At 40.7% G+C, this 19,640-nt stretch overlaps 1 protein-coding gene across 1 annotated transcript in view; it reads right to left on the reverse strand.

Annotated features, from left to right (window-relative positions):
• The window catches only part of MSRA (methionine sulfoxide reductase A), a gene marked incomplete at its 5' end in the record, with an annotated part of 293,726 nt that overhangs the window by 152,910 nt on the left and 121,176 nt on the right, over positions 1–19,640 (reverse strand). Inside the window, one exon of the mRNA XM_080614754.1 lies at positions 1,338–1,457. Within this exon, the coding sequence (XP_080470880.1) occupies positions 1,338–1,457 (120 nt within the window). The remainder of the gene's footprint in view (positions 1–1,337; positions 1,458–19,640) is intronic.

The following is a 19,640-nucleotide window of genomic DNA, read 5'->3' on the forward strand; positions in this document are numbered from 1 at the left end:
TAAGCATTTTATGCTCTTTCTGTCAAGGCAGATTGTTACTGAGAACAGTGTATCAACTTCAGCATTTGGTATAAAAAATGTTAACAAGAAAATAAACCAAAAGAACACCTCCAAGATGCTCTCCACCAGTGAGTATCAGAAAGCAAGAATTTGCTTTAACAGCAGCAATAGTCAGTTGGCTGGCAGTGGTTTTGTGGTTTAGATCACAGAAAGAAACTGTATTGGGTTATTAGTAATGTAGAAGGATTAGTATAAGACTGCAATGAAAAATAAACGCAAGGTTTCACATGGAAATGAGAGGATACTCTGCACTGAACTGTATGAAAAATAACATATTATTAATAAGAACACAAAGGAGAAACTCATACTTCTCTATACAACATCTTGGTTATATGAAAAGAATAAAAAAACCTATGTGTTCTAATTTTTGCTCACGCTTAGATACAGACTAAAGGAAAATCAAACCTCATGCTTTTTCTAAGGAACCCTTTTGCATAATTTGAGACAGAACTGATTTCCTAAAGATTTTTCTTTGTTTTTTGTCATGGTTTAAGCCCAGCCGGTAACTCAGAACCATGCAGCCACTTGTCCACTCCCCCCCCCTTCTTCCTCCCCCTGCTCCTGGAGGGATGAAAAGGAGAATCAAAAGAATGCAACTCCCACGGGTTGAGATAAGAACAGCCCAGTAACTAAGGTATAACACAAACCCACTACTGATACCATCAATAGTCATAATGATAAGGGAAATAACAAGGGAAGAGAATATAACTGCTCACCACCCGCCAACCGATACCCAGCCCAACCCGAGCAGCGATCTGGCCCTTCTGGGTAACTCCCCTCAGTTTATATAGCGGGCACGATGTTCTGTGGTATGGAATACCTCTTTGGCTAGTTTGGGTCAGGTGTCCTGTCTCTGCTTCCTCCCGGCTTCCCCTCCTCCCTGGTAGAGCATGAGACTCAAAAAATCCTTGGTCAGAGTAAACATTACTGAGCAACAACTAAAATCATCGGTATTATCAGCGCTGTTCCAGGCTGAAAGTCAGAAACACAGCACTGCACCAGCTACTAAGAAGGAGAAAAATGACTGCTGCTGCTGAACCGAGGACATTTTTTTTCCAGAATATTTGTACACACATTAACTTATTAATTATTAGAAGATAACAATGGGATGAGTATACCATAGATTTCATTACAGTTTGGGATGAAAGGCCAATACCCAAGTTGACTAAATACCAAACCACTTTAGTCACTGCAGACACTCATTTTACTGTTCATTGTCACTCATAACCTGACAGGATTCTACTCACAATCCCTAAAAACCAAAGAGGAAGACTTACCTGAACAGACCTCTTTGTAGGTAGGATTTGGAGTACATCCTCCTGCATAACCCACTTGAGTGGAGTAGACTCCCTTCTGTGTCCAAAACTTCCTCTCAGTTCCCCAGAAACAGCCCATACCTGAATATAGCATAAAGTACATACTGTTATGTCAAAATATGATCAATACTAAAACACTCACTTGCATATTGAGATAGTCCAAAGTGGAAGGAACACCCATAGCCAGCATATGATGGTGAAACATGGGAATACATTCTGCATCAGCGCACAACTCAAATAAAGCTTTATTTATGTTTCTGAATATTAACATATCACACAGGACAAATCCTACAAGGGTTCAAAGGCCCAAAGAAGAATTCTCATGCACATAAAAAAAAAAGTTACTTAAAAGGCAACTGTGTTATTTGTACAGCATCATTTTTACTTTAGTTGATTAACAAGCTGTCAAAACACAGTAATTTGTATTAATGGCAAACAGTAATTTTCTTCTTTTGGGCATATGCAGTTTTTAAAGGTGGCAGTAATAATGTATTAAATTATATGCTATACAGAAGGAGAAATGCTTTAGTTTAACAATTTATGCATGCAGATATTTGATGTCAATTGCTGAGGTGAGTAGCTCGAGAGAGGACGCCTTCAACACCAGAGCGGGGAGCAGATCAGCGTCCAGGAGCCTCAACACAGAGCAGCCAGAGCCACCGAGGGAGCCTCAGGTCCTCGACAGGCCTTGCCCAGGAGCCGGCAGCTCAGCTGACGCGAGCAGCTGACTCACAGGGGGCGGAGCCACGAGGAGCGGCACCAGCCCTGACTGGTTAAAAACCTGCCCCTGGGAGCGTGAGCAACCAGGGGGCGTTGAGGCTGTTTGAGCAGGATGGTGAGTGCTCGCCGTATGACCGGGGCCCGGTCTGGGAGCTCTGCTCTGGCTGCCCCCGCAGTAGCCAGTGTAGGCATCCAGACAGAGCCGATGAGAGGGGAGGCTGCAGTGCCGTGCTCAGAGTGTAGAGAGTGCCTGCACTGGTCTTGTGAGGGAACGGTGCCAAATGGGCAGGGCTGAGCTCGGTGCTCCCTGGTGGAGGTCCTCCTGCAGCACGTGGCTGAGCTGCGGGATGCTGTTAACAGGCTGCAAGATGTCAGGGAAGCTGAGAGGCAGCAGGACTGCTTGCTCCAGGCCCAAACTGTGCAGGGGCCTCAGGCGTCCCCTGCAGCTCATGGGGCAGAGGAGGAGGCTGTCAACCCAGGAAGCTGGGAAATAGTAACAACAAAAAAACAACAAAAAAAAGAGGAAGAGGACAATTAAAAGCAAGGGGCTTCCTCCTAAAGCTGTTGTCCCCACCCAGAACCGCTTTGCTGTCCTGCAGGGGGCTAAGAAGGAAGGGCACTTGCACCAGAAACAACCTGATGGTGCACCGGTAAAGAAGATCTCTACTGGTGCTGCCAGGAAAAAGCGGCGGGTCATAGTGGTAGGGGACTCTACTTTGCAAGGGACAGAAGCACTCATCTGTCGGCCTGACCCGGTCTCAAGGGAGGTGTGTTGCCTACCTGGGGCACGGATCAGGGATGTTGCAGAGAGGCTGCCTGCTCTAGTGAGACCCATAGACTATTACCCACTTCTAGTGATCCATGTGGCTGCTAGTGATGTAGATAGCAATAGCCTGGGGAATATAAAGAAGGACTACAGAGCCCTGGGAGAGGTGCTTAGGGGCTCTGGAGCTCAGATTGTCTTTTTTGTCAATTCTCCAGGATACAGGGGAGGACCTTAAAAAAGCTAGGAGGATTGGCCAGGTTAATAAATGGTTAAAAGGGTGGTGTTATAGTCAGGGGTTTGGGTGTTTTGAATACGGGACCCAAGTTAGTAGGCCAGGTCTACTGGGGGCTGGTAGAGCTGATCTGACAAAGAAGAGGAAGAGTGGTTTTGGTAGGAGGCTTGCCAGGCTGGTCAAGGTTGCTTTTAACTAGATGTGTTGGGGGAAGGAGGCATCGTTCCATTCCAACACACCCAGTCAGTTGCCAGCACCTACACTAAATGCTCGGAGCGATGCAGAGATATTCCAGCCGCTCCAGCCAATGAGCCAGCTTCATTTGGAGCTCGACTCAGATGCCTCTATACAAACGCCCGTAGCATGGGAAACAAACAAGAGGAATTAGATATGTGTGCATGTCTATGGGGGTATGATATAGTAGGCATCACAGAAACATGGTGGGATGGTTTCTACGACTGGAGTGTTGGAATGGAAGGTTACAGGCTCTTTAGAAAAGACAGGCCTGGCAGGCGGGGAGGGGGAGTTGCTATTTATGCTAGGGATAGGCTAGAGAGTATGGAACTCTGTCTGGGGACGGGTGAGCGGTCGACAGAGAACTTGTGGGTCAAGGTTAAAGGGAGAGCAGCGATGGGAGACATTATTGTGGGGATCTGTTACAGACCGCCTGATCAAGAGAACTCTGTGGATGAAGTGCTCTATAGGCAGATAGGAACAGCCTCTTGCTCGCAAGCCCTTGTTCTCATGGGGGACTTCAACCACTCTGACATCTGTTGGAGTAAAGGTACGGCCCGGCACAAACGATCCAGGAGGTTCCTCGATTGTGTGGAAGACAACTTCCTTCTACAAGTAATACAGGAGCCGACAAGGAGAGGTGCCATGCTTGACCTCGTGCTCACCAACAGGGAAGGGCTGGTTGGAAATGTGACACTCCAGGGCAGCCTTGGTTGCAGTGACCACGAGATGGTCAAATTCGAGATCCTTGGGACAGTGAGAAGAGCGTGCAGCAAGCTCACTGCCCTGGACTTCAAGAGAGCACACTCTGGCCTCTTCAGGAACCTGCTTAGTAAGGTTCCATGGGATACAGCCCTAGAGGGCAGGGGGCCCAAGACTGTTGGTAGATATTCAAGGATCACCTGCTACAAGCTCAGGAGTGTTGCATCCCAACTAGAAGGAAGTACAGCAGAGGAGCCAGGAGACCTCCTTGGATGGATAAGGAGCTGCTCAGGAAAATTCAAAGGAAAAAAGAGGCTTATAGAAGGTGGAAGCAGGGACAGGCGGCCTGGGAAGAATACAGGGATGTTGTCTGGGAAGCTAGGGACCAGGTGAGGAAAGCTAAGGCCCAGTTAGAATTGAACTTGGCTAGGGATGTGAAAGATAACAGGAAGGGATTCTATAGGTACGTAGCGAATAAAAGACAGACTAGGGACAACGTAGGCCCCCTCCAGAAGATATCGGGAGAACTGGCTACCCGGGATTTAGAGAAGGCTGAGGTTCATAATTACTTCTTTGCCTCGGTCTTCACCAGCAAAGTCTCTGACCGCACCACCCAAGTCTTGGAAGGCGGGCGCAGGGACTGTGAGAATGAAGACCCTACGTCCACTGTAGGAGAGGATCTGATTCAAGACCATCTTAAAAACCTAAACGTACACAAGTCCATGGGACCTGACAAAATCCATCCACGGGTCCTGAAGGAGCTGGCAAATGAAGTTGCTAAGCCACTGGCCATCATATTTGAAAAATCATGGCAGTCAGGTGAAGTTCCCGATGACTGGAAAAAGGGAAATATAACCCCATTTTCAAGAAGGGGAAAATGGATGACCCGGGGAATTACAGACCAGTCAGTCTCACCTCTGTGCCTGGCAAAATCTTGGAGGATTTCAAGAGCAGCGTGACCAGCAGGTCGAAGGAGGTGATCCTGCCCCTCTACTCTGCTCTTGTGAGACCTCACTTGGAGTATTGTGTGCAGTTCTGGTGTCCTCAACATACAAAGGACATGGAACTGTTGGAACAAGTCCAGAGGAGGGCCACGAGGATGATCAGGGACTGGAGCACCTCCCCTATGAAGGTAGGCTGAGAAAGTTGGGGCTGTTGAGCCTGGAGAAGAGAAGGCTGCGTGGAGACCTCATAGCAGTCTTCCAGTATCTGAAAGGGGGCCTACAAGGATGCTGGGGATGGACTCTTCATCAGGGACTGTAGTGACAGGACAAGGGGTAACGGATTCAAGCTTAAACAGGGGAAGTTTAGATTGGATCTAAGGAAGAAATTCTTTACTGAGAGGGTGGTGAGGCACTGGTATGGGTTGCCCAGGGAGGTTGTGAATGCCCCATCCTTGGCGGTGTTCAAGGCCAGGCTGGATGAGGCCTTGGGTGACATGGTTTAGTGTGGGGTGTCCCTGCCCATGGCAGGGGGGTTGGAACTGGATGATCTTAAGGTCCTTTCCAACCCTAACTATTCTATGATTCTATTCTATTCTATGATTCTATGTTCAGACAAAATTCTGGTAGTCATTCACCCAACGTGGCCAATTGTCAAAGGACATCAGACTGTCAACAGGTGTAAATTAGCAAAACTCTTCTAGTAATAGGAATCAAGCACATTGCCTGAAAGCTGGAGAAAGAATAAACAAACAATATTCATAGTTCTCTGATGGCTTAAATAGTTTAGAGATGCTAGCTACAATTTGGAGGACTCTCTAAAGCTGAAACATGTCAGGTACACCTGTATTGTTTAGCTTATCTCTGATATGGGTGATGTCTTTTCTCTTTCAATGAGAAGATACTTACTTTTAGTATCTCCATACTAAAATATTTGAAAAAAAAAAAAATTAAAAAAGGCCATAAAAATAAACGAAAAATATTAAATACATTTAGAAATCAATGATCCATGATGGGATCTCTGTTGATAGCACTGCAGATATGAGGGGTTAAAAAATTAGAAATGTGCCTTCAAATACAACTAGAACAAAGCAGTCCCTTCTATCAATTATGATGCCTCACAAAGGTATATTTTTTCTTTTCTTTCAGAGATTAATTTCAAATCAAAGTTGTAATGCCCTGAAAATTACAGAAGTAATGACCCAGATTTTTCATTCTAATTCAGGTGCTAAAGCAAGTAGCATAAAGGAGGAGCCTAGCCTGTTCCTGGAGGCCAGGGGAAGAGGCAGGCAAGTCCTGAGGACAATTCAGCACACAGATACAAATTGTTGATCAAATTACAGTCATTCTCCCTTGACTACAGAGATAGCTATGGCTATTAGACTTAGGTTCCTCAGCTAAATTAGGCTAGTGGCAAATTGCTGTAGGACCTCTCTTGGAATTCCCTCCCCATTTTGAAGAAAGAATAACCAAGAATTCTTATTTGAGATATTTTTCAGGCACTCATCCACTTACCTAAAGGTGATTTAAACTAGATTGTATTTCTATACCTGAAGTCTCTATTTTATCTCAATTAAGTCTGAGAACTTCTCAGTAATTATGCCCCTAGGTCTAATCAACTGATACAGGATGAGAGTTTTTATACATCACTCTGCCTATGCTGCACAGCACAAGTGGCAGCTGTGGTCCTGTCCTTGTCAAATCAAAAGCATAACTAGAGAACATCAGTAATCCCTGACACTCAGGTTTTCTTCCCACACAATGCAGAGCACGTATAGGGGGACATCGCACGCCCATGTTTCATCCCAATAGTTAGGTTATGGATAAGAGGGAGGCTAGAACAGTGAGGCGGGAAGTGCTCTTTGGTCCATTGTGAAGGCAGCCTTTGCACATGTACTTTTGACACAACGTTTAAGTCTTTAACCAAATAATTGGTTATAAGTATTTTTTTATCCATGTTTCACAGTTATGTGTAAAACTGAATGTAAACACAGGTACGTCTTCAAGTTACTTGTAAAAATACCACATGTATCCTGCCAAAACTCCTGTCACAGTACATTTGAGTGATGTGAAGCACGTTGCCAGTATTCATCACAATACTTTAACATGGAGGATGTGCAAATTCTTGACCTTTTTACACTGAACAGGCATATAGTGACAAAGTTCAGAAGCACACACAAGCATACACAGTTTGGGGTAAGAAGGCAATTCTCTGTTAAAATAAAACCCTTGAGCTTCATCATTTCTGTCTTCAGTTCTTTACTCCTAATCCCCAGCCTTAGAGATATAGCTAAATCTTGACTATGCCTTCACGCTGCTTTATCCATCAGGACATTTTGGAGGCATTACAGAATCTGACTGTGATAAAGAATCTATTTGAAAAGTGCATCTGATTTTGCTAACGTCACAGAAAACATTTTTAAAAATGATGACTAGGATCATAATTTAATTATGTGAAATGCCTATTGTATATCGAGTCTATCACAGGTTCCCCAAAAAGGCATTTCCATTCCACTGCAAGATAGTAAAAAGTTAGGAACACAGCTTTTCAATGGCTATCCAGTCTAACAGATCTTGTTCCTTCTGATAATCAGAATTTCTTCAACAGAAGAAAATTTTGTATTTAGATATGCAATCTCAAAAGAAGGAGTCAGGATTCACTTAATACTGATCTATCTTAAATTTAGATATTTAAATACACACGTTGCCCAGTTATTCTTCTTGGTGTTTTCAGAATTCATTAGGTTTTTCTCTGCTTTCCCTGACACTGTTTATCCAAACATGTTATCCAGAAAAAACAGTCATCTTTTGGATTTAGGCGGAGGGAAGAAGAGGGCATCAGAACTCACAGTTGGCAGACTTAGACTATGTTAGACTGCTTCCAAGGGTGCTTTTAATTTAGTTTGTGGGGTGTTTGCTAGATCCTAAGTCTGTATCTGGACCCGTACGCAAAGTGCAGAAAATAAACTGCATAAGGATGCTTCCTTAATATTAAAGTGCATCCTTAATATTGGTTGGGAAGTTTGAGCTCCAGCTGCCTATAATCCTGGCTATGTTTGCAGCAGGTGATGCTGAGACCTTGCAAGAAAGGACACTGTAGCAAATTTATCAAACTAACATTGGCTGGACAAGCACGCTGAGGGGTGATGAATGAGTTATTCAATTTACACCAAGGAATACTATAGACCCAAAATTTTTCCCACATATTCCTGTGTCTACACCTGAGTTCAAATGAGTAACCCAAAATTAAGGTCTGAGTTCAGATATAGGCCCAACTTCAAACACAAAATAGAAATGCTCATTCTTTTCCTATTTATTTCAAAAATTTTAATGTCCAATAGATCCCTAACTGCACTGTCTCAAATTACTGATCATCAGGGTAGTGGTCACTGACTCTCCTTGATCAATAACTGTTAATTAGGATTCTCTTATTGATAGCCCTCTCTGGCCTTGATTTCACCGAGTGACCTACATCCTCATCACAGTTTCTGTCACTTTTTCTTCTTCCAGTTTATGTCTGAATTCATTCTGCTCTCCTTCCTCTAGGAGACAGACATTTTATCCTCTTGGTGAACTATTCTCATCATTTCGTAAGTACGCTGGCACCTTTCACGAAGAATAAATCCTCACATCCACGAGAACAGATGAAATTGAAATCTTTGTCATAATGAAACAACCTGCTAGTAAAGGGACGTAATTTACAACAATACAATACTAAATTGCTTTCCACAGTACTAATACATTCAGCAGCTGATGTTTGTTATTCTGCTAAAGTGGTGCCACGTTCTACAGAGAAATTGTCATAAGGAGAGAAATATTAACAATAAAACCCCACATAATATTCTGGAGTTAAGACACATCAGCTCATGGAATGCCTGTTCTGCAGAGCATTAGATGCCTTAAGACATGTTTAACACAAACAATGATTACTAAAATAGGAAAATAATCTCAGTCAAGACTTTGCATAGTCTTGTAGTACAAAAAAGTTTCCTTTCCCTAATTATTACTACTCTAGTAAGAAAACTGAAAAAATAAATAATTAAAATAATTCAATTAAATAATTAAATAAAGTCAAAGGAAAAAAGAAACTAGTAAAAAACATCAGGTAAAGAAACATAAAAGCAAAATAAGCCACCCATATTAGAATTTGAAACTAGAAAACATGAATGTGATTTTAAACTATTCATGGAATGATTTGCATAATCTCCAGTACTGGTGAAGTGAGTGCAGCTTCAGAGTTAGATACAGAGCTTCCAAAGGCATTCCTAAGAGAAAGAAAAAAAAGAAAATTCTGGGGAACATACTCATGTTCCCAGGAAAAGTATTGTTTGAATATAATGGGTATTGCAGAAGAGTGTTCAAACATTGAAGATATTTGTCAGTTTTTAATTGCTAATTTGTAAAACAAAAACTATTCTTTTAGTAATGGATTTTGACTGACTCTTAATTGGAATTTCAGAAGGTATTTAAAGATCTTTTGCTTTTGAACTTCAAAACCAAACAGATTCAAATGGCAATCTTTAAATGTTCATTCATCCTTACAAATAATAATCATACAATCCGGGAATACATGCTACTACTCTTATACCTTTCTGCATCCACATCCATTTTCTCACACTATTCTCTTTCTATATTCATACATATATATATATCTCCTAAACAACTTTCTGTACACAGCCTTACACTCAGCCAAGGAACATTTGTTTCCATAGGCAACCCAGATCATTTGTATATTAGTAAAAAATAGTTAGCACAAGCTGAAGTATTTTTCTAAAATAATGAAAGCAAAAAGTTACTCTGATAAGAGACAAATGCATCCCATTGTTATAGATAATCTGTAATAATTCTGAAATATTCAGAAATAAACCAAGCAGAACTGAACCCCAGGTGTTTACCTTCTAGTGAGATGGATAGCTTTAAAGATTATGTTAACCGTATTGACTAGGTCTCCATCGACTGAAACAGGAGCTCATTCATTCAGGGATTAATTTATCTGCCTAAATAGAGACATCCAGGGTCATTTGAGATGCCTCAGAATATCCAAGACATCTATCTACACAAGGTGTCGACATAAATGACAGAGGACTTGGGAGAGACAAATGCCTTTCTTGAAAGACATCCTGAGGCCAGGTAAAATGCTCCTGGACATCTCCAATGTACCTGTTTGCATATTTTAAGTCCATAACCCCCATGCAGATATTACACAAACCTGGAAGTCTCTGAATCTGCAGTTAAATCAAATCTCCCCAAATGCTGTGATTTCTGTCTGAAAGTTGCCTATTTCTCTTCCACAACTATAAAAAAGAGCCTAGCATGACTACCTCAGTTGCAGAAATCTATTCTGCAGCATAAGCTAGATGAATCCTAAGACAAATTACTAACTACAAAGTTACTTACCCTCATAATAATGTTCATAGCTTGTAATGTTGCTAGATTCTTTATATTCTGTACTGCATCCAATAGCCACGACACAGAACCAAAAATAAAAAAACTGGAAAACTTGTTTGAAAATGATGTAATGTTTAAGATGTTTTCTCCACTCCTAAAAGACACAGCATGATCCTGCAAAGGTGACCTTTACTCATCTTTGTTCTGATACCCTTCTCCAATGTCTGTTCCTACCACATCTTTGAGTAATACTTGCTTTCCATGCAGGTTCCCTGATGTTCCATTATGCATCAGAAGGGTATGCCTAACCCAAACTAAAACCTCACAAGATGTACCCATTCTTTACTAATTAAAGTCTATTAAGTTGTGAACTCTATAGTTGCTGAAGGAGGCTGATGCTTCAGGGACTCTTTGCTTTCCATTTAAAGAAACCCACTTCAGGTGTGTTGTTTTTATATACTGTCTATTTTTCATATTTTCTCTAAAACATGTACATGCATATGGTATTTTCCTTTGCAGAGCATTTTTCTTAATGCCTTTGTCCTTACCTTTGTAGTATATCCTTGTCTGCCTGGCATCAGGTGCACACACAACCCGACTTCTGTCTGACTACCCAACGACCTTTCATTCCTGCCAGCTTTATTTACCAGCATTCTCCCTCCCCACAGTCCAACAGGACATCCAGAAGACTTTTTGTCATATTCTGAAGAATGAATGCATTATTTCATTGGCATGCCAAGTCTTTTCTGGCCCATCGCCTGCAATCCGTACACCCACACTTCAAGGCACTTTTCCGTGCAGCAGATTAAGAAGCTCTTTCAATGCCAGGTTGATAGCAAAGCTTCACTGCAGAAGATGAATTGCAAAAGATATGGATCCTGCTCCTCCTTCTGTTAACAGGATTTTAGAATGTATGATTTCACTAAGTAGGGGAAAATGTCAGTTTTAAATATATACTCAGAAAAATAAAACATGCTTGTGTGCTGAGAACAAAGAGCAAAGTGCCTTTGGAAACCTCTTCCCTAACCTCAGATCACAGTAAGCAGCAGGACAGGATCTTTCCAAAGCTTGGGAGCACAGTAGACAGAGGAAACTGGCTCTTGTGCCAGCTTATGATCTGAAACCCTGGAAGTGATGATTCTGCCAGCTGCTCAAACGCTACAGTACCCAGCCAAAAGTAGCTGGGGGCACAGCCTGCTCCTATACATTGAAGCAGTAAAGGACAGCCAACAGTACATCCCACTGGCCTACCTCAGTGTGTCTGGCTCGAGCCAGCATCTCTCTGGAAGCTGAAGACACAGCTGCCAGTAGCCCTGCTTCTCTTGGCCAGTGTAGGACTTGGCCCAAATTTCGAATACGATTGATTTAGTTACCTCTATAAAATCTGGAGAAGGAAATGCTCAGCTGCTTTGAACTGAAATGATTTTTTCCCCCAGTTGGAAGGAATAGAGTGAACCTCAGCAAGTTATATACCTACATAATAATGCTTATTTCATACATTTCCACCAAATACTGAGTGTGATTGGCATTTTTCTCTTTTAAAAAACCTGTATGGAGCAGTTGGTACAGCTGACTGATTGAAGTCAGTCCAAGTACTGCTATTTCTAAGTACTGAGCCAAAGAGATATTTATGCCGTGTGCTCTGAAGCTGTGGGGACCATTAATTTTTAGTACTTCCCAGGTTGAAGTGCATACCTTGGCTTCCCCGTGAAAGGTCAGGATGAGACCTTAGTAGGCACCACTGTGTTCTCTCCTGCAAAGAGAAGATGGGCAAGCAGGCAGCAAGAAAGTCCTAATGGGACACAGACAAACACCCAGTTTGGACAATAAGGAGAACAGGACGTCCTGGAAACCCAGGAAAACACCCAGCCTGTGTCTAATCCATACACAGGGGTTGTATGCCTGGTTACAATAATTCTTCTTTACTTTATTTAACTCAATAGCACCAGACTTTCAGAAAACTAAGCTTTGGTCTCTGCAGGGAACTATCCCAGTCCCTTTGGCTTCACTGTTATTGTGGACAGAAATCCAAAAGTACAACTGGACCTTACAATCACACATAAAGTGAGTGACTACAGCTTTGCTGAAAACTTTCATTCTGCCCGTACGCTTACACAACAGTTAATAAGGGCCTGAAAGTCTAAAATGATCAAAGCTACGGCCTCACAGGCACCAAGATGAAAATACAGCATGAAATTACCCCAGGGTCTTTGTTCTGACTTTTTCAAATTCTTCTTGAGAATTTGGAAAGAATTCCAGATTCAGACTGAAATTCAGTATCATCTTTTACATAACTATCATCTTTTACATAACACTGTAGGGTGCTTTGGTAAGCCATCTGGATGCATATAGGACTAATGTTATCAATCAAGATTTCAAGTAAAATTGTATTATTGATATCTTTAGGGGTTTAACATGGAGCAACCAGAGAATATTTGAGCAATCACAGAATATTTGAGAAAAACAATCAAGTCAGAAATAGTTGGGAGGAATATTAAAAAAATAAAACAAAAAAAAAACCCAACAAACAAAAAACCCCAACACAACCTGAAATAGAGAAGAAGCTCAGCTGAAAGAAATAAAAACTCCTGATGACAGATGGCATTAAGCGGATGATCTTCCTAGATAAGCGTTGGCTCTAATGCTACAACAGGGTTGATAAATATGTTGAACAGCTTGCCTGGGGCAAGTCAAACAAAGCCCTCGGCAAGAAATTTAAAATGCAGTTTGCCTAACAGAGCAACTAAAGAGGAATTTCTTGGCTCACCATTTTGCCAAGATGCGTTCTGTTCACACTGCATGAATTCCCAGAGAAACTGTTGGGTTTGCTTCTTTTACCATAGGCGAAGAAGAAGCCTCATGTTCATTCAAATTACCAAATGGCCAGGCAATTCATTTATGCCTGTATGGTAGCTGCCGACATTCAAAATGCGTGTGGGCACATGTTTGTGTATGTAGGCATGTTTGTACAAAATCTGCACAACAGATTAGAATTATTGTAAAAGGAAAAGCAGACTATCATAATAGAAAAGGAATATTTTACTGTCAAGAGAAAAACTGCCATGTTTTTAGCCGGAAAATATGCATAACATGTCATAAGTACAAGTATGACTTTTGAAAATCCCTCTGAGACAACAGCACTCAAACTGGGAAAAGCAACAGAGAGATAGAAAATGAGTCTTGAAATGCGTTTATTCAATCCATTGTAAAAGCATGTTACAAGTTATAAATAATACAAAATCAACAGGATTTAAATAAATCTGAAGCCAATATCAAGAATGTTAATAAGGCGCAAACCACAGTTGCTCTAAATTTCAGTCACAGTATGAGAGGTTTCAAATATTCCTATTTAAATGCAGTTTTGATCTTAACCAGCAGAGAGCAGGGATATACACAAGTCAGTGTATTAAAGTAATTTGAAAGATGGCCTTATTCACTGCATCAGTATTCTTTCCCCACCCAATAAGCAGGAATATTTAAACCAATTTTATCCTGAACATCAAGAAAACTGTTCTCTGGTGAGGCCACATAATAAGAAAATTCCATCATCAAAATCCCCCCTTGGAAAATATCTTGCCTCTAATTCCCTGAAACTGGAAGATATGGCCCACTCAAAAAAATCATTTATGCTGATCTGAAAGGTCATCATCACACACTAGAAGGAGAAGAGGTAAAAGCAGAGCTGGAAGGACAACTGTGCAACATAACTGTGAGCTACACCTGAACCGTTCAGAGTCTTGGGTCTAAGTAATGAGAATTAACACTGTGAGCCACCCCCAAAAGCGACTAGGAAGAGAAGCAGTCCTTGTGAGAGTGACAAAAACCAATTTCTGCAGCTCTGCCTTTTCCGTTGTCTTGGGGGACATGCTTTATTCCTAATCACTGTTCTGTGTCTATTTGTTCCGCATTAATCACACTCAGCATTTTCTTAATTAGGAGAGAAAGGTTAAAAGGAGTTGGAAGATATGCAGGGTTCATTAGCCCAAAACATATACATACAATTCACAGGCTTTACTTCCCACCCCCAAAAAGACACCAGTGTGGGAATATGGCACAGGAGGAAGCCTGGCAGCAGACATTTGGACCTGAGGACCATGTTTTCTGCCTCCTCTAGAAAGCAAATACTTAAATAGTAATTCACACATATTTGGCTCCTTTCATCCAAAAACATCAAAGCTTTTTGCACACAATAATTAAGCCTCATATGAACCATAGTTTATGAATTATTACCTTTAAGTACTCCACAACTGAGGTATGAGTGGTCCCAAAGCAAAGCAAAGAATCCCTTTTGGAAAAACACCAAAGGGTTCCAACTAACAGGTCTTTGTTTAAAATCTCTCTTTTACATGCCATGACTATTGGGTGATAGAAACACAACTTGATAAAACCATGTATTTTCTAACTTTTTCCTTCCCATATTTCGGTTAGTTTGTATTCTTCAGTAAAACTTTGCATTTATAAAATGTAGCAAATTCCATTTTATTTGTCTTCTGTCAGTGGAATATAGCTGCAATAGAGTAACATGGGAAATAAGACAAAGAGGAGAACTGTTTCCAAAGATACAGAAAATATAATGAACATTGTGATTGTTTTATGTTGAGCCATATCTACCAAATGGTGATCCTGATATTTGTTAGGTTGAGGATAGAACCAGTCAAGATCAGGCCCGGGACAGAAAGATTTAACAATAAATATTCATCCAAGAAAAAGATCAATGTCTTGCTCTTGAAGACTTACACCTCATGAAAGTTTATTTTGTTCTTTGATAGAGTTTCATTTATAAAATTGAACTAATTCTGTTCATTTGGCATTGTCTAAATCATTGATTCCATTATATTTACACAGGTGTAGAACCAGGAAAATTGAGATGAGAAGGAGGCTTCGGGACTGCAAGCCTGAACGCAGACTGTGAAAGATCTACTGTCTGAGGCTGGTACCTACCATTAGTGGTATTTCTGTTTTCAAAACCACAGCACATAAAAGCTTTCTTCACAGATTTGAATTCCATTCTGCTGGATTTGAGGTACAAATACAGAACAAAACAGCAACTGCCCCAAAAGATTACTTTCCTATTTACAGGACCATTCATATGGGTACTTCCATAAACATAAATGGGAACTGTCACAAATTGTACAATTCATGACTTGGAAAAAAATAAACATATGTTTTCTTTCATGTTTGGGGATTTGAGAATGCAACTGTGTGAGTGGTCATGGCTGGATCAATTTGGCATCAGTTTCCATGAATAACTGAATCACATACAAGGCAATATTGCACCAAAAATGAATATCACCTGCAGAAAAGAAGTCCTTTTCACAAAGTAAGAAACTTTAAGTCCTTAAGTGCAAAATATTTGGATTAAAATTGCATGCCTTTCATATCTAATCAATTAAAGAGGAGTCTTAAGAAGTACTGCAGGGACCTGATGTTTCTTGGACACAAAGGTAATGACTGAAGTGTCCCAAGGATGCAGAAAAAAATGTCAGGGTTTATGGTCAAATTTCTGTCTCCTTTAACTGTTTACTCTTTCTAATTTCTCCTACAAAACAAACTATCGGATCACTGAAAATGTGATGAGTATGAATAAAAGCATCAGAAGCTCTTTCCATACCTCTGAAATGTCTGAAAATTGAAACAAACCTTAATCTGAATGAAATCACTGGAATGTCCATGGATACAGTCAATATAGAATAAATTATGCCAGCTTGTGCACAGACAAGTTCAGTCTAGCTACTTTTCTATCTCCTTTGAAGAAGGGAGTAGCTTCTTAATATATTACCTTTCAAAAGTCTGTTAGGGATAAAAGAACCTCTGGTACAATAATACGTGAAAGGGATTGAGATAGAGCTACACAGTCCTATCATCAACCTGATTATTTGCTTCATTGCAAAGCATCACATCTTTAGTTCAGTCACTGATTTGAGACTTTCAAATCATTTTGTGACCTTCCTTTGCTCTAAGCATTCCAACACTGTGCAAGATTCATTTTAGATCGTCTTCGGTCATTTGACACACTTTAGTGCTCTGCTACTCAAGTTAGAACTTGATGTACACATAAAGTAAGAGATGTCATCAGGTCTGTGTAATCCATTTGATTCTCTTGAAACTGTATCTTTCATATAAATTCATCTCTGCAATAATAGAGAAGCCTTACCCTCATCTTGTGAAAATCTCTCTAATCTCTCAGCAACCTTAGGGGGCTTGAAATATACAGAAGCAAAACAAAATATATTCTGCTATTATAAAAGCAAAGCACCACATTTTGTTACCAGCAAAGTAAGAATCACTTTTAGGGCTATGCTGCAGAAAATAATAACTTGTTTACAAAGTTTGTTTACTGCAAGGAATAGAAATCTTGGCTTGTCTTTCCTTTTTTGATAACTATTGCTAAGTTAAAATAACTGCCGTAGACATATTCAGAAAAAGTAATCTCATATTGCTTATTTCACTTATAACCTTAGATTTTAGACAACAATAGGAAGCTGTAGGCACCCTGACAATTATTTAAATTTATAATCTATAATTGCTCAGGAGCAAAAAATAATTACATTCAAATAACAACCCAATTCAACAAGCAGCCCTTTAGTCCTTCTTTTCCCAGCTCCAAAGAAGCATACCCTTAATCCTTTTCCAATAAAAGCCAGAAATAATAAATGCCTTCTAAATCTACCTAGAAGATCATTAAAATTCACCTATTTTGAAGCACAGCTGTCCTTAATGAAAATACAGAATTTCCAAGAGTTATTTTCTCATCTGTTATTAGCCAATAAAATTATGGTATGTTCTCACTTGCAAAAGAGGATAACTTGCCTATTCACCCCCCAAAAAAGACAATTACACAAGAAAATACCAGAGAAGATTGTTACAGAAAAACTAATTTCTATCCAGAGGGACAGGCAGAGGTATGTGGTTAGTCATTTACCAGTTATGCAGTACTTGACACGCACTCATTGCCAAAAAATGTGGTATGCCACTGTTGAAAATAAAGCAACTTTAATAAATGCTGAGGTAGTGTCTGAGATGCCTCGAGGGTTCGGCAAGGGAACTGCCATCATGCGTAGCAAAGTCCATGACCTACTCACTCTCCAACCCCATGGTTTTCTTAGACATCCTCTAAACATCCTGTGCATTCTTGCAGTGATTGGCAGAATATAAAGCCAGTGGCATCATGAGGCATACAGCCTCTAGGTGTTTTAAGGTCTGTAGTAGCATGCTCTTGCTTCAATAAATAGCCTCTCTAACCTTGAAGAAGGCTTTTGGGAGAGCCTCATAATATGCTACAGACATACACACTGTCATTTGTTAAAGGAACACCACGGCAGCATCCATCTAAGGTGGAAATTTCCATCCTTACCATGAAGTCAGATGTGATTGCTGTATAGCAACGTTTCAAACAAGCAAAGATAACACTTATTTTTGTATGCAGCAGACTTTTTCTCTTTCTTCACAGGTTTTGAATCAGCAATCATTATTTTTTTAAAGCAACGCAGTATGTATTACCTTTGACTACTGCATTTCAGAATAATGCAATTCTCAGAAGTGATACACGACAGACAAGCCTGAGATGCAATAGAGTGAACACTGAAGTGGATAATAAATTAGCTTATACAAACCATGGTCAAAGCTCCTTGTACTCATGAATTTTGGATACCCGTAGCTATCAAAACAGGCCTGGATAACTCAGGTACCACAGTCACAGACAGAGCTGTGCTGCCCCAGGGTGGAAGCAGTAAGAGGTCCCCCTGTGCTACACCTTCAGCCTACCAGCTTCCCAAACAAGGCATACACATCTCTCATATCCATGCCAAGCTAGAAATGCATACAGAGAGAGCTGTTGCCTATTTTAGAGCACCCACTGTGCAATCAGTCATTTTGCCTACTTTCGGGGCTTTGGAGCTTTTTTCTACATTATGACTTCAAAGCAGCTTAGGTGTGATTACTAGAATGCATGTCAAGCTTGCAATACTTGCCCAAAACTTGTCCAGCAGAAAAAGATTCACATGCATCTTTAATTTACTATTTCTCATTACAAATCTTTCTCAACAGGGAGCTAATGACAGTTGTGGCTTGCATTTGCATGCTTTTCAACACCATTTTCAACAATCATATAATCATGGAACGGTTTGGGTTTGCCATGGACAGTGGCACCTTCCACAATACTCCTCAAACCCCCATCCAGCCTGGCCTTGATCACTGCCAGGGATGGGGTGGCTACAGCTTCTCTGGGCAACCTGTGCCAGGGCTTCACCACCCCCACAGAGAAGAATTTCTTTCTTAATCTAAATCTCCTGTCAGTTTAAATTCATTCCCCCTTGTCCTATCCCTACACGGCCTTGTCAAAAAGCCCCTCTCCAGGTTTCTTGTAGACCCAGTTTTTTCTCCACAGGAAGCCAACGACAGCTCCAACATATATTTGCATGGTTTTCAGCAGCTGCTGTATTTTGAAATCATCACACAGGTTCCAGCTGTGTGACTCCCCACAGTTCTAATTAATCAATAATAGAAAAGCAGTGATATAAGGGTGATATATACACATGATATATGTGACCTATGACATACAATGTATGGAATAATAAGCAACCATCTCACAACTGAGAACAGGAGGTATTCAGAGAAGAATAAGAAAAGGACAAACACAAACTCTATTTGCCAGTACTACAGTTCTGGTCTCTGACTTTTACAGGATTTCTGAGACTGCTGTGATTTGAATAATTCTCAGTGGATCTCTCTTCCAGCTATTCTGGCCCCATTTCAACCCAAGAAATCTTCTGTATGCAGAAAATCCTCTGTCAAGGAGATCAGCAGTCTTTTATTTTATTCCAGTTCCTCTGATTTATTTGGAAACTGGCTCCCACTTGTATTCTTTCTTCTGGCCCTTATTTTTACACAGGGAGATATTCTGCAAAATCAATTCCCTGTTTCCTTCCTTGTGCCTATCATTATTCTGTAGACTTGTCTTACAGTCCATTAAGTCATCTCTTTTTCACACTGAATAGTCCTAGTGTACCCTATTTTTCCTTGTATAGAAGATGCTCCATACTTCCGATCACCCTTTTTGCCCGCATGAAACTTTTTTCAGTTCTATTAGATCTCTTCTCACCTTACTGCTGCAGAAAAGCATACAGTATTCCCTACATAGAAAACCATGGGTTTACGCAGAGGCATAATGATAATTCCTGCTTTGTTCTCTTTTCTCTTCCAGTTTCCAACAACATGCATTGACATGGAAAGGAATTGAACACTTAGACATCAGTTAAAATCCCTATATTACCCTCCTCCTA

The sequence above is a fragment of the Psittacula echo genome, assembly GCF_963264785.1.
Source record: "Psittacula echo genome assembly, chromosome: 4".
Lineage (NCBI taxonomy): Eukaryota > Metazoa > Chordata > Aves > Psittaciformes > Psittacidae > Psittacula > Psittacula echo.